Source organism: Apaloderma vittatum, unplaced genomic scaffold (assembly GCF_000703405.1).
Source record: "Apaloderma vittatum isolate BGI_N311 unplaced genomic scaffold, ASM70340v1 scaffold18198, whole genome shotgun sequence".
Lineage (NCBI taxonomy): Eukaryota > Metazoa > Chordata > Aves > Trogoniformes > Trogonidae > Apaloderma > Apaloderma vittatum.
Window position 1 is genome coordinate 29,671 of NW_009731441.1, and position 12,984 is coordinate 42,654.

A 12,984-nucleotide genomic window follows, 5' to 3' on the forward strand; every position below is an offset into this window, starting at 1 on the left:
TGGTGCACCTTGCATAGTAGACCTTCTACTGTGAGCCTGAGGCAGCGCTGACCTTGGGGTAGGCCTGAATTTTTTTTAAGTAGAAAAGTGCATGCCTTCACCGTGATGCAATCTGAAATGCAAATAGCATCATCCTATCTTTGCAAGCTGCTGTAGCTAACATGGTTTACCATAGTATAACTTTGCTCAGCTTCCAAGTACTTCTTATATTCATGATTCAGTTTGTCAAAAACAGTTGCAATCACAGACAATGATCCCCTTTCTGGCTCACTGAGCACTGAAAAGATAAAAAGAAAAAAGAACTATGAGGATAAAGAACCAGGGGCTTTAATGTTGCCTTTTTCAAAAAGGCGATCCCTACTCTGAACTCTTTAAAGAAACACTTTCAGTTATGTCAGATATACTTTAACTAAATGAGGAGGGAAGGTGAATTTTTTCCATGCTGTTAAATAATGGTGATTGAGGGTAGTCTAGGTAAATGACATTTTATAGGACCAAGCTAGCTTCAGAAGTCATCTCAAATCTAAGAACAGCCCAACTAACTTGTGTATTTATGAATAAGCCATATTGTACTTTCAAGAGACAGAGCATGTGAACTTACTTTGAGAGCATACAGACAGGATAACCATTTTGCATTCTTTCCTCTGCAGAAGAAAATCCATTAGTTTTCCTTTATCTAGCAAGAGGTTAACTACAGGTTCAAGTTTCACTTGAAGACTCCAGAGGTAACCTTGATTTGAAGGAGTAGAACAAAGTGAATTGCCTTATATAGTATAGCCTAGACATCCAACCTTTCTACCTTTAAATGAGAACACATCTAGATTATGATTTGCCTTCCTAAGCTTAGATGTTTTAGAGCAGTGTTGCCCCAAAACACTGTAGTCATCTTCCATTGTCACTACCATGATTAGCCATCTTACTAGGTCACTTTGGTTTAAGCTGCTTTGTGCAGTGATGGTAAAAATTTGCCACCCTTTTGGTAGAGTCAAACAGCTTGTCACTTACCTTCACTTGCACTGATGATAATATCAGGTTGAAAGACAATCCAAGAGGAAGAATCTAAATGTTAAAGTTTAACTACCATATCAACGGTGATTCTAAAATAATGCTACTAAATTGCGTTACTGAAAAAGATTCCATTACCTTACTTTCATTTACTGTCCCCTTCTTGTAAGACTTTTACCTTCAATTTCAGGGTGTGCCTATTCAGTAATTTCATATATGCATCTCAGCTGAGAAATGTGATATTTCTATATTTACAACTCTCTGAAAACAATACAGTCTCTTAGAAAGAATACTATTTTGTCTTGAAGTAAATACACATAATCAGCTAAAGCTGGATTTGATGGGTCCAGGCAACAAATGGTAGCTTCTTCCATGCTTAGTACCTAGAATGAGGCTTCAGTAAGGCTTTTACACTTCTGAGTATTTAAAGGATACAGAGTTTACAGGGAACAGGAGCCTGACTTGTCACAGAGGCTGGACCTGAAGAAAAAAATAATATCAGGTGAAGACTGATAGTACTGTGGCAGCACTCCTATGCTAACAGAATAAAAACTACAATCTAACACTGAAGAGACAAATATGGATTGTAACATCTAGCAGTCCTACAGCACAAAGGCAAAAAAAAATACACCCACTTGTGCAGCCAGATCATCTACAAAGAAAAGCTGACACTGTGAGAAGGCAAACAACTTCTTCAAAATACTGTGAAATTATGCATGTAGAAGTATTCCATATTTAGTTCTACAATTTTAAATACATAGACTCCACATGCTGTATTTATGTGTAATCACTTTAGTTTCTCAAAAAGCAAGACTGGTTTGTACAAAACCACTGTTTAATACAAACTTCTGCCTGCAGATTTATTGGTCATACTTGCTATTAGTGACTTCAATATTCAGGTGTTAAAGAGCTTTTATAGTGGAATCATACCTACAGAGGCATCTATCTCTTCTATGCAGAAAACCACACTGCTTTAATGATATGCTAGTGGAACAACACTCAGACTATTCCTCGTTAACTTTGAGATTGAGGCTAATTAACTGCTATGCTTCTAGGACAGGAGATGAGAGAGAGGATCCAAGGAGAAGAACTTAAGAGTTGAAGTCCTAACATTGATCTTAGTATTGCTTTGAAACTGCTCCTAAACTTGATTCTAAGCTCGGATTTTCAGCCTCCTTATGTGACTTTGGAAGTTAAATATCATGACTTAAAACTGGAAAAGCATGAAGCGCTTTTGAGAGCACACACAAGCTTTTTATAGCTGTGGCCAAAACAAACCTACACAAAAAAAAACCCCAAACTTTGAAGTGTAAAAGCAAAGTACTATGGGAAATATGCACCTTAGGCAGCAACTCTTATTTTCTGTAGTAGACACTAGTCTGGAACACAAATTTATGCTCAATTCCTTCTTGCCTCCTTTCCCTGCTCACCTTCTCTTAAATATGTAAAATAGCAATGTTAGTAACCAGCATCCTAAAACCTGTAGCACTCTTGTATGCCAGCTGTTATATTTAGATAATCTTGATAATAGTGTTAGGATATTTACTATGTAATATTTCTACCTGCCACAGGAATTTGATACGGTTGTATCGATCGAGGTGGAAGCACAAACTGATGGATGGTAGTAGAACCATCAAATTCTCCTTTTAGCTTGATGTCAAATATAACTGAAGTCTGCAATTGAGAAGAGGGAATTAGTATTCACAAATGTGAATTGCTACCCATTTACATGTATTCAGGCTGCTTTTCACATTCCATCTTGTGTTCTCCATTAGAATCATAAAATGGTTTGGTTTGGAAAGGATGTGCTGTGGGCTTGTGACACCTTCCACTAGATCGGGTGGCTCAAAATCCCATCCTACTTGACCTGATGAGGCATCCACAACTTCTCTGGGCAACCACCCTCACTGTAAAAAAAATGTCTATCATGCATCCAATCTAAATCTACCCTCCTTCAGTTTAAAACTGTTGCCCCTTGAACTGTCACTACAGGCCCTGATGAAAAGTCTCTCTCAAACATCTCCTTATGAGAGATTCATTCACTGCTTAGTTATGGATGCTAGAAACTGTGAGGAAAAATCTGCATCTTCCTACAATATCCTCATACTTCTACTATTCAGTCTTGCTGAACTCGGGTCACTAACACTTCTGCCCCGTATGGACCACTGTCTTAGCCTTGCCCAGTGGCAATTAGCTTCACTTTCCGTGCTAATGAAACATGACTTCCGTTACTGGTATCTACCCTGTTCACTCTGATTTTGTTTTCTGTTTCTATAGTGATGTTTATAGATTGACTGAAGCGCTGAAGAACAATTGCTCTGGGTTAAATGCCAATACGCAGAATTGAGAAGAATTATAACTGAAACATCAACTAATCATCTAATAAGATGTCCCAATTCACTGTCCAAAAGAAAACAGTACAAGAAGCCAAAGCCTTTCCACAAGTACCACTTTAGCTTTACCACTGATCAAAAGCCTTGCTCCTGAGACTGCAGACAAGCAAGTTTTACCTGTGCTACCACATGCATAACGTCATTCATGTTTTTATAGGTCTGGGCCTTCAAACCACAGGACTGTAAGTCTGTGTCACAAAAATATCACTCAAATGTTTGTGTTACGGGAAGTTCCCAGAATTAAGAAATTAATACCCAATTTAACTCTACCTCTTCATATAATGCTTTAAAAGCCTACACAGCAGCAGAGTATCACAGGAAACTAACGAGAAAGGAAAAAAAAAAAGGCATATGAAAAAGCAGGCATTAGCAACAGCCCTGGTTAAATGTTATCCCAACAAGGTAAAAGCGTAATTTGATTCTTTTATACTCTTATGATTTTGTTGCTGCAAATACTCTGGCTTTTGTCAAGCACACGCAAAAAAATATTTTCTAGAGCTAACTGGCATGATTATTAAAATCTGCCCATAACTTTTAAAAGTTAAAGCACAACACAATATAAATAAATGATACCTCGGTATCCTGATGATGTACTACCACCAAATTATCCACAACGTTCAGTGCAAACTTCCCAGTTCTGTTCAGTTTTAAAATATGTGTCTTCTTACAGGTGCCCTCTCTATGGAAAAAAGAGATGACAACTGGTCAGTAAGTCTGTTTAAACTAGAAAAGCAGAGGTCTCTTACATGCACATGAATTGCCACTAACGTTCTTCATTCTGCTCTTACCTGGGTAAGTGATAGAGGACTACTTCTGCTCCTGTACTATTGGAAGTCCTTGAGTGATGCCTCAAATAGAGGACACAAAGTTGCCCATATCTAATGAGACAACAGGATAAAAATATTATTTTCCAGTGAGAGCTCTACCGCTCTGTTAGAGCCATAAATATTATCCTAAAAGAACAGATGTGAGACTACCTAAATCAAGTGATCAATTAATTAGAAGTGAAAGACTAAAACAGTACTTGATAAATCACAATGCATGGCCTATACTCATGCAAGTTATGCATCTAAGAACAACTCTACCAATGCATCAGTTCAACAAAGAAGCGTTCTCAAAATTTCCATACTAATTAAGAACAATTACATGGAAGACTTCTGTTAGCTTACCCTCCCCATCTTACCCCAGAGTTGTTTAGATGCTTTGTTCAAGGCAGTAACTTAAGCAATTTGAAGCAGCAGTACTGCTGAAACAAGAAACACGTGCAACCACAGTACCCTCTTTTCCCAGCATCCCCAAACTGTCACTTTGCAATAAAGGCTTGATTAGATACATACATTGTAGCCATAGCAATATCTCTTTCTGAAAGGCTGAGCTTGGAGGACTTGGGTGCTGCAGGTAACTCGATTTCAAATTTTGATAGTTTTGACATTGTTCCACTCTGTTGAATAGCAAAAAAAACCACCAAAAAACAAAACAAAACAAAACAATCCATTGTTAGGACTTGAAACAGAAAGGTCTTAAGCGACCTTTAATCAAACACTGCATTAATAGCACCCCCATGAGGTGAAGAATGGTGGTAGCCAAAAAGAAAAAAAAGGGTTTGACCCTTTTTTCGTTATGGCGATCCTAAACACACACTTCTGGTATTAGAATGTTAGCAGCTTTTTCATCTTGATTTTATAACATCAGCTTCAGCTAGCAAAACTTATCATATCCATTTTAATTAAGACAAATCTGTGTGCAAATCCCATTTACAATTGGCCTGGAGATCTCAAAAGGCAATTCTATTCTTTGTACTCTTGCAGCAAAGTACATGGCTCCAACTCTTAAATAACTGCTTACTAGGAAGGGGGAAATAGCAGTACCACCTACCAGTCAGTCTCCTTTTGTTCCTACTAACTCCAGAATCTGCCCTAGACTCAGAGCATATCCCTCCTCCCACCCTAGGTTTCTTCTTTCCTTCCTCTTTTCCTAAGGAATTTATATTTAAGCAAGTTTTCAGAGCTGTCAAAGCTCCTACTGAAATTCACTTCCTATTCTCATTAATTCATTCTTGAGTGTGAAGTGTGAACACTACAGAAATGCCTCCTTTCAACAGCTCTATTTTCAAAGATTATTTTAGTATGGTACCTTTCTTAGAAAATCTTTAAATATTACCTTCTGAACACAAAATAAAAATTACTTTTGTGTCAAGTCATAGCTTGAAGCTAAATGTTCATGAGGGGGAAGCATGACCTAAGTTCTTAAAAAGAAAGCTGTGAGAGGCCAGTAAGATCCATCCTGAGAGAAGACCATTTCAGGACCCAGTACACACCCTGTACAAGAACAACTCAAGCCAGGAAACCCATTCAAATAAGCTTTTACATCTCTTCCCTTAGACTACCACAGAAATCTTCCTCATCCTTTGACAGAAACAAAACAAATGCTGTGGTTCTTGTCCTCATTTTTAAAATCATCTTACTATATGATTAACTTAAAACAGATTCTAATTTTTACTACATGCTTTTTCTAAATCGGAAAGAAAAATATTTTCCCAGTATTTTTAAGTGTTGTCCACAGGGAAGTAAATCAAGAGAAATAAATATAGTAAATATTTCCCTCTCCTGCTTGGGAAAATAGTTGTTGCTCACGTGCTACCTTTTTTCTTTTTCAAATTTATCCACTCACGTTTGGAAGCCCTTAATTTTTCTTTATTACCAGACTACAGAGTGCAAATACTCATAGTAAAAGTAAATAATATATACCTATTTAGGTGGAAAAAGGATCTCCTGAAAGATATTTAAATTGTCACATGTTGGGCCACTAATTTTTTGTTTTCCTTTCTCAAAGTCAACTGTCCAACATTAACTGGACACACCTTTTTTCAAAAAGGACGTAAGAAAGAGTGATTACTTAAAATTAAGCCATCACCTAGGAACTACCTTATAGATTTCTGCTTATTGTCATAGATGGATGTGAACACACACAACTCATGGAAGAAATCCAGGAAAAGCAAATAGAGTATTTGAGTGAAGAAGCAGCCTAAAAGCACAGCAGCACACAAAATGAGAAGTTTGGAACATATCCCTTTACCTTGAAATAGAATGGCTGCAGGACATTGCCAAGGACAGTGGTCGACAGAAGAATAACAGAGCTCTCTGGACAATACATGTACCAGTTGACATTAATACTCTGATTCTTCAGAAGTTTTAAACTTCGTTTCTCTGGTATTACCTGGCAACACACGATATCAGCATTATATTACCATCAGGATTTCAACACCTTAAATGATACAACACAGGAGCTAGGAATGTTACTGTCAGGGCATTTACAGTGCTAGAAATAAAAAAAAATATAAAAAAAAAAGAAATGTGACAATTACAGCTTAGGCCCCAATTTACTGTAGCTAAGGAAATGCACATCAAATCTTCCTCAAGTTCTAAGCAGCTTAAAAGGAGTGTGTCTCCCCATCATGAAGGTCTGGGTGTAAGTTCTGTCCATGGTGGAGGAAAACACCTAGCTTGAAAACAACTAGTTAAGTTTTAATAAAAGTTAGTACAATATCTTTGCTGCCTTCACTCCCCAGATTCCTTAATCTTTTATTTTAAGAACTAAGGCAGTACATAAATTGGTTGTCTTCATTTTAAGGACTTAAATAACTTCTCTTCAAAAACACACTTGGTTGATTTGGTTCTTTTGCCTGCAGGGTTGACATTCATAATCCTTTTAAGTGCCAAATATATATTTCCACCTCAACCAGCAAGAAATAATGTGGCTTTTTAAGTTACTTTCTTTAGTACTAGTTATTAGTAACAGCAATTACATGAAATACTGTGTAGTAACTCCAGGACTGGAACTACTGGGAAAAATTTTATAAAATCCCTACATTATGACTATCAGAAAGGTCTATTTCTTCATTAAATCTCTTCGAAAACATAAGCAAAGGTAATTACACAAAACACAGAGAACAATGAAATCAACATATGAGAAAGCTGCAAATCTGCAGCAGGGTACCACTATCTATCTAGTCAATTATTTGCTCTTTGCTGCATTTTAGGCACGCATGCAACCTCTCCAATGCTGCTTTGTTTTGTATGAAGTGCTATCTCATGTGAGATTTAAATACCCATTTCCACAGAAGCCAAGAGCATCCTTAAGCCTGGAGTTCTCAAGGCTTAATTCAGTATTCCTTTATACAGGGTCTTTGTTAGCTGGGCTAAATAACCTGTTAATGGTACATTCCCTCTGCCCCAAAAATGTATTCCTCTTACAGAAAAATCATCGTAGTCTGCAAACAAAATGGCAAAATTTATTTTTTTCTTAGTGCACTTTCTGAATTAGAGAGCTAGAAGAAAGAAGTTCAAAGATACTGTCATAAATTTACATTTTCAAGTCTCTAAATATGTCCTACGGGAATTATTTGTATTACCTGGTAGAATTCAATTCCCTGATCTGTGATGAAGACGATTTCTGTAGAACTTGTCCAGCAGAATCCTAGAATATTGGCATTCTTTGTCTTTTAACAAACAAGCAAACAAACATTCTTTTACTTGGAAAGATCAACTACTCAGATAAGCTAATATTACTAAATGAACAACATGAGACTAAAGGCAATTTTTTAGTTACCCAGACATCACTGGAGTTATTTTTGGTGAGCTAGACACCCAGCATGCATCAGGTACTTCTGTAGACTTCCAAAACCATGTATGAACACAACTACTGTATGAACTGAATTTCTGGCAGCATGTAAGATTTACAAGCTTATTACACAGTCAAATTTTCTTTTTACTCTAAAAGCAACCAAGTTCTTCTGGTTCAAACCATATTGTCAATTCAACCAATTCCTGATGTGAAAAGCAGGTCCTTTATGTTTACAGAAAGTAACACCTAAGGGGGAGTATTTGCCATGACTTCACTCAGAACAATACCATAAACGCTTTACTAGAATGGTTTACTCACACACATAATCTTAAATAACGAAGCAGAGTGCTTCAGCTTTAAAGTCTACGGAAATAAAGAGATCTGTGCTAATCAGATGTTTAAATCAGAAAGTACCAAACAAGGGTATTTGTCTCCAGTAAAATCATTTTTAAAAAAAATTAGAAAGGTTTCTAAAAAATATTAAACATAGTATGCAAACTAGTAATAACTGATCAGTGAAACTAGGGTAAAACATCCACGTTAACGTATCTGGCACTTGTACAATTACTGTCCACTGTTTCTGTATGATCAGCACTTAGTCTCTTCTCCTTTCCAGCCCTTGACATTTGTCAGCTCCACATTTCTAGTCCTTTCTAGGAAAGAATTCAAGGGACTGGACCAGGAAGCATTTCACGGTATTTTAACACCTGTTCTTTTACTTCAATTCAAATAGGTAGTAGCGACTTACTTCATGTCAGTGTTTTGGAAAGTATCTCAGCTAGTTCTCCTGTCAGTTACACTAGTGGCCTCTACGTTAAGAGTTTCACTTAAGCATACAAACCTGGGACATTGAACTTACCTTACATTCCTGTGTATATTCCAGCTGAGGACTATCTGGAATAAAATTCAAGAAATCCTGCAAAAACACCATGAAGCATATTAGCAATTATGAAGCACAGACAAAACACATACATAGATACAAGAGAACAGATATTAGTTTATCAAATTATTTTGGATTATATATATAGAAGAAAAACTTCACTTGTTGTATTGTACTTCACCTGTGAGGGATTTTTTTTATTGTAGCTGGTTCCCCCACAACTTTTTCTTAAATGAGGATACTGGCAAGACAACAATGTTGCCTGTTCAGCCTCTCAAGAAGACAGAGGAATTTTCACTAGAGCTGTTGTCAGCCACTAGACATCCTGAACGTTTGTCTCAGAGGCTTCTACTCTGGTACTGTAAGCAGATTTCCAGCTTCAATTCCCTATCTGCAGGGTGTAGTTTTCTTACCACACTCTTCAAAGTTCTCTGCACAGCCAGTATCTTGTTCCCCAAGGAAAATTTGATGCACTTCACTTCTCCTTTGTCTTCCATCCTACACATGAAGAAAAAAGAAGTTATGGAAATATCATCTAAAATATTTTCTTACAGAATTTGGCAATGTACCCTCAAAAAGACAATGAGAGAGCAAAAAGCATAATCCAAATGCTTGTGAATATACCTTACAAGTGCTGCCTGACAAGTATGGGACTCAAAATTCAAACTGGGAGATAATGGTAGTCTGCTCTAAACACAAATTAGCACCTGAAGTTACTACAAATGCTCAGCTCTGTTGGCTTATGATGTAGAACTGCAAGACTGCAGGACTGTTCAAACCTGTGTTCTCAGTTCTGTCCCAGCAAGTCTGGAGTTCTGTGACACTCACCCACATCCTGCAACCAGCTCCTTTGCTTCCAGAACTACTGCTACCTGGCACAGGCCTCCCCATTAGGACATATCCTCTAGAAGAATTTCTGATGTTAAAGGGACAGCGAGGCTGTTTTCACATCATTTTTTAAAAAGTAAAAATGTATTCTTACCCAACAAACATCAGTACAATTGGCTTGAATAAGGTAGTTCCGCTCCATACAAAGAAAGAGCTAGATAGTCAAGCAGGAACATAGCGGAACCTCCTCAAGTTCACTGAGCATTTTCAGCTGCCTCAGTATTTGTGACAAGGGCAGCCAAATAAATAAAAGTCACATAAAAATAGAAACTTCCGGGACAGGTCCTATGTAATACCTGACAGATCACAGTAAATGCACCTTGTCTGTGAAGTGCTTCCTCCATCTGGATTGAAGCAACCTTTGAATAACCTTACATACAGATAGTAGAGTTCAAAGAGCCGTCACTCTTAACAGAGACATACACAAAATAGTTTTCTAAAGACAAAGTAGTTTCAATCAAAGTACTGTTGTCAGATTCTGCAAAAAAATATTTGCAGAAGAAATGGAAGACATGAAAGAAGCCAATTCAGATTAAACACAATGCAAGAAATTTGCATGTAGGAAAAACTGTGCTTGAATCACAGACGTGAAATTCAGAAATTACAGGTCTTTACAGATTGAAGTTCACTTCATTTTGTTTAACTTGTTAAACTGCATCTTTGGATAAACTGCTGCTGCTGTCGGAATCAAAAGTTTAAATCCTCACATTCTCTCACATATATAGTGTGTTTTAATAAAACATTACTGTTTAAAAAATAAAAACAAGCTTAACAACCTTCCCCCTCTGCCAGAAGACTACAAATTAATAAGGGCAAAGCGTATCATCTTAACTGCAAGATTATGTCTATGAACAGAATCAAAATATGATCACAACTACTTAGTTTTATGAATGAATTAGAGTACGTAAGTACTATGTACCACATAATTTTAAGACTGCAGAATTCCATCCCAAGACAATAAAGATCAAAGTGCCCTACCTGAAGGAAATGGGATTTCTGTCTTCCAAACCTTTAACAACAACTCCTGTAGCTCCACCAGATCGAACAGCAAAAACCTATGAAAAAGTTTCGAACATACTTGTAGCTTATTCAAAATGATAATCTAAACTTGCTATCTCTTCTATAAGCTACACCTTTGATTTTTTTACTAGACACAAATTTTGTTCTTACACAGATCTGCCAGTTCACACTGATCTGCCAGTTCACACTGAGGTTCATTAAATAATCTATTCCTTCCTCTACAGTTCCAAGTTCACGTAGAGTTGACAGGTTTCCAATAGTACTCTGTCTTGTAGGCATGTTCTGAACTTCTGGGCAAGTTAAAACGGTAAGTCTATATAAGTTTTTCCTTTATTTCCTTTTTTTTTCTTTTTAAATATTCATATTTTCCCAACTCTAATAATGGTAAAAATAACTGAGACATCAGGGCATTGATTAAAACAAAGAGGAATTCAGCTTGAGAATTGGGAAGAAACGTAACTCAGTAACTCATAAGCTTAATCTCCTCAGAACATGTTATTACATAGGAATAGTTTAACAGTAATCTGCAGTTTTGCGTGCACCTAAGAAGGTTCAGCCAGCTTGTACTAACAGCTTAAATACTTCCTCTAGCACAACTGCAAACACATATATAGAAAATCTGCCAGAACTATACTGCTTGCTGAGCTGGAATAAAGATAACATTGAAAAGGGAAAAAAAAAAAAAAAAGTCATGCTGTTACAAACTTCAACTGGCTTAGATAGTCAGGCACATGCCTTATTTGTACTTGTACGTGTAGAAGCACTAGATACACAGATGAGGTCTCAGAATAACATCAGATTGTTTTGTAATATTAGCTAAGCTACTGATGCAGTATGCTCATGCAAGAATACAGGTGTCGAGAATATAAACTGCAGTCAAGTCTGCAGCTTTACTAGAATGATAAATACTTAACTAATTTTAATATTGATGCAGATAGAAAATGAAGGCAACGCTCTCTTAATCTTTGCACGATGAGACAGTAAGGATAGATCTCTCGCAAGGCTCTTCACATGGGAAATTGTCATTTAAATGCCAGTTACAAATGAGTTAGATTTTATTTCTAGCATAGCAAGAAAACTTGGACAGTTAATTTACAGTTGAAAATAAGTTTCCTTCAAAAGAGCTCTTAATAACCAATTTCTTTGTAGTTATATCACATCCATACTATGATACAGTGTCTCCTGGCAGGCACATTTAAGTCATCTTATCTCAGCTGGCCCTCAAAATGTAAGTAAGGGATTATGGCTTATAAAGAGAAAGGTCACCAATAATTCTGCACAGAGTGCAACAGCAAGAAAAACGTCTTGGAAACACTCCCCCCTCTCCAAATATGCCACTGACCACATTCACACTGCACATGGCAAACTATGGCATTTAAATAGAGAACAAAGTTTGAACATTTAAATTCAGTGAATGCTGAGGTCACCGAATGTTTACAGGAATTATGACAGTGGAATGTATCCACATGTATATAAGTCTCATGACCGACTGTGGATCTTTTAGCTATAATGAGCTGAATACTCAAGAAGCCCATAAGGATAGAATCATAGAAACATCAGGGTTGGAAAGGACCTTAAGATCATCAAGTCCAACATACAGCCCCACACCATATCCAATCTAAACTTCCCCTGGATATTAAGGAGAAACGTGCTTAAAAGAACTAAAGCCAAGAAACGAAAAGCAAAACAGCCAATCAGGTCCGAGCCAAAAGTAAAGCTACAAATACAAATTTTTATGAATATACTGAACCTTAGGAGTTGGAAAGGGGGGGGAGGACTCAGAGAAATGAAGCTAACAGTGAAGTGTGAAGCTAACAGTGAAGTGACAGTTTCCCAGTGACGTTGGGACATTTGGAATAGAAAGTGCTAACTCTGAAGAATTCCAGAAAGACCTTACAGCAGCAGGAGTACAGGCAGGTGAAGCATCTATACAGATGCATTTGAGGAAAAAAAAAAATATTCTACTGTCTCTAGCGAGATGACAGGTCCCGAGCCAGCCACCTGGCAGCAAGAGCTTGCACGGCAGCAATTCTGTGGAAGGGGCACACGGCCAGACTCACGCTCAGCAGCCAAGAAACCAACGCAGGCACGACAGCCCCCAGCTCCCTTTCCCCGGGCAGGCAAGAGAGCAGCAGCGGGACAGGCTGAGGCAACAGGCCCCAACCCGCGACACCG

The 12,984-nt window shown here is 37.4% G+C and overlaps 1 protein-coding gene across 1 annotated transcript in view; it reads right to left on the reverse strand.

Annotated features, from left to right (window-relative positions):
- The window catches only part of LOC104278273 (chromosome unknown open reading frame, human C18orf8), a 13,421-nt gene extending 2,333 nt beyond the window's left edge, over positions 1-11,088 (reverse strand). The window contains exons 1-14 of the mRNA XM_009875193.1: positions 10,960-11,088; positions 10,768-10,844; positions 9,315-9,399; positions 8,881-8,937; positions 7,810-7,896; positions 6,474-6,614; positions 4,736-4,839; positions 4,187-4,276; positions 3,972-4,077; positions 2,568-2,679; positions 1,441-1,485; positions 1,006-1,059; positions 602-730; positions 171-277 (exon numbers count right to left, since the gene is read on the reverse strand). Of these exons, the coding sequence (XP_009873495.1) occupies positions 171-277; positions 602-730; positions 1,006-1,059; positions 1,441-1,485; positions 2,568-2,679; positions 3,972-4,077; positions 4,187-4,276; positions 4,736-4,839; positions 6,474-6,614; positions 7,810-7,896; positions 8,881-8,937; positions 9,315-9,399; positions 10,768-10,844; positions 10,960-11,088 (1,323 nt within the window). The remainder of the gene's footprint in view (positions 1-170; positions 278-601; positions 731-1,005; positions 1,060-1,440; positions 1,486-2,567; positions 2,680-3,971; positions 4,078-4,186; positions 4,277-4,735; positions 4,840-6,473; positions 6,615-7,809; positions 7,897-8,880; positions 8,938-9,314; positions 9,400-10,767; positions 10,845-10,959) is intronic.
- Positions 11,089-12,984: the final 1,896 nt, after the last annotated feature.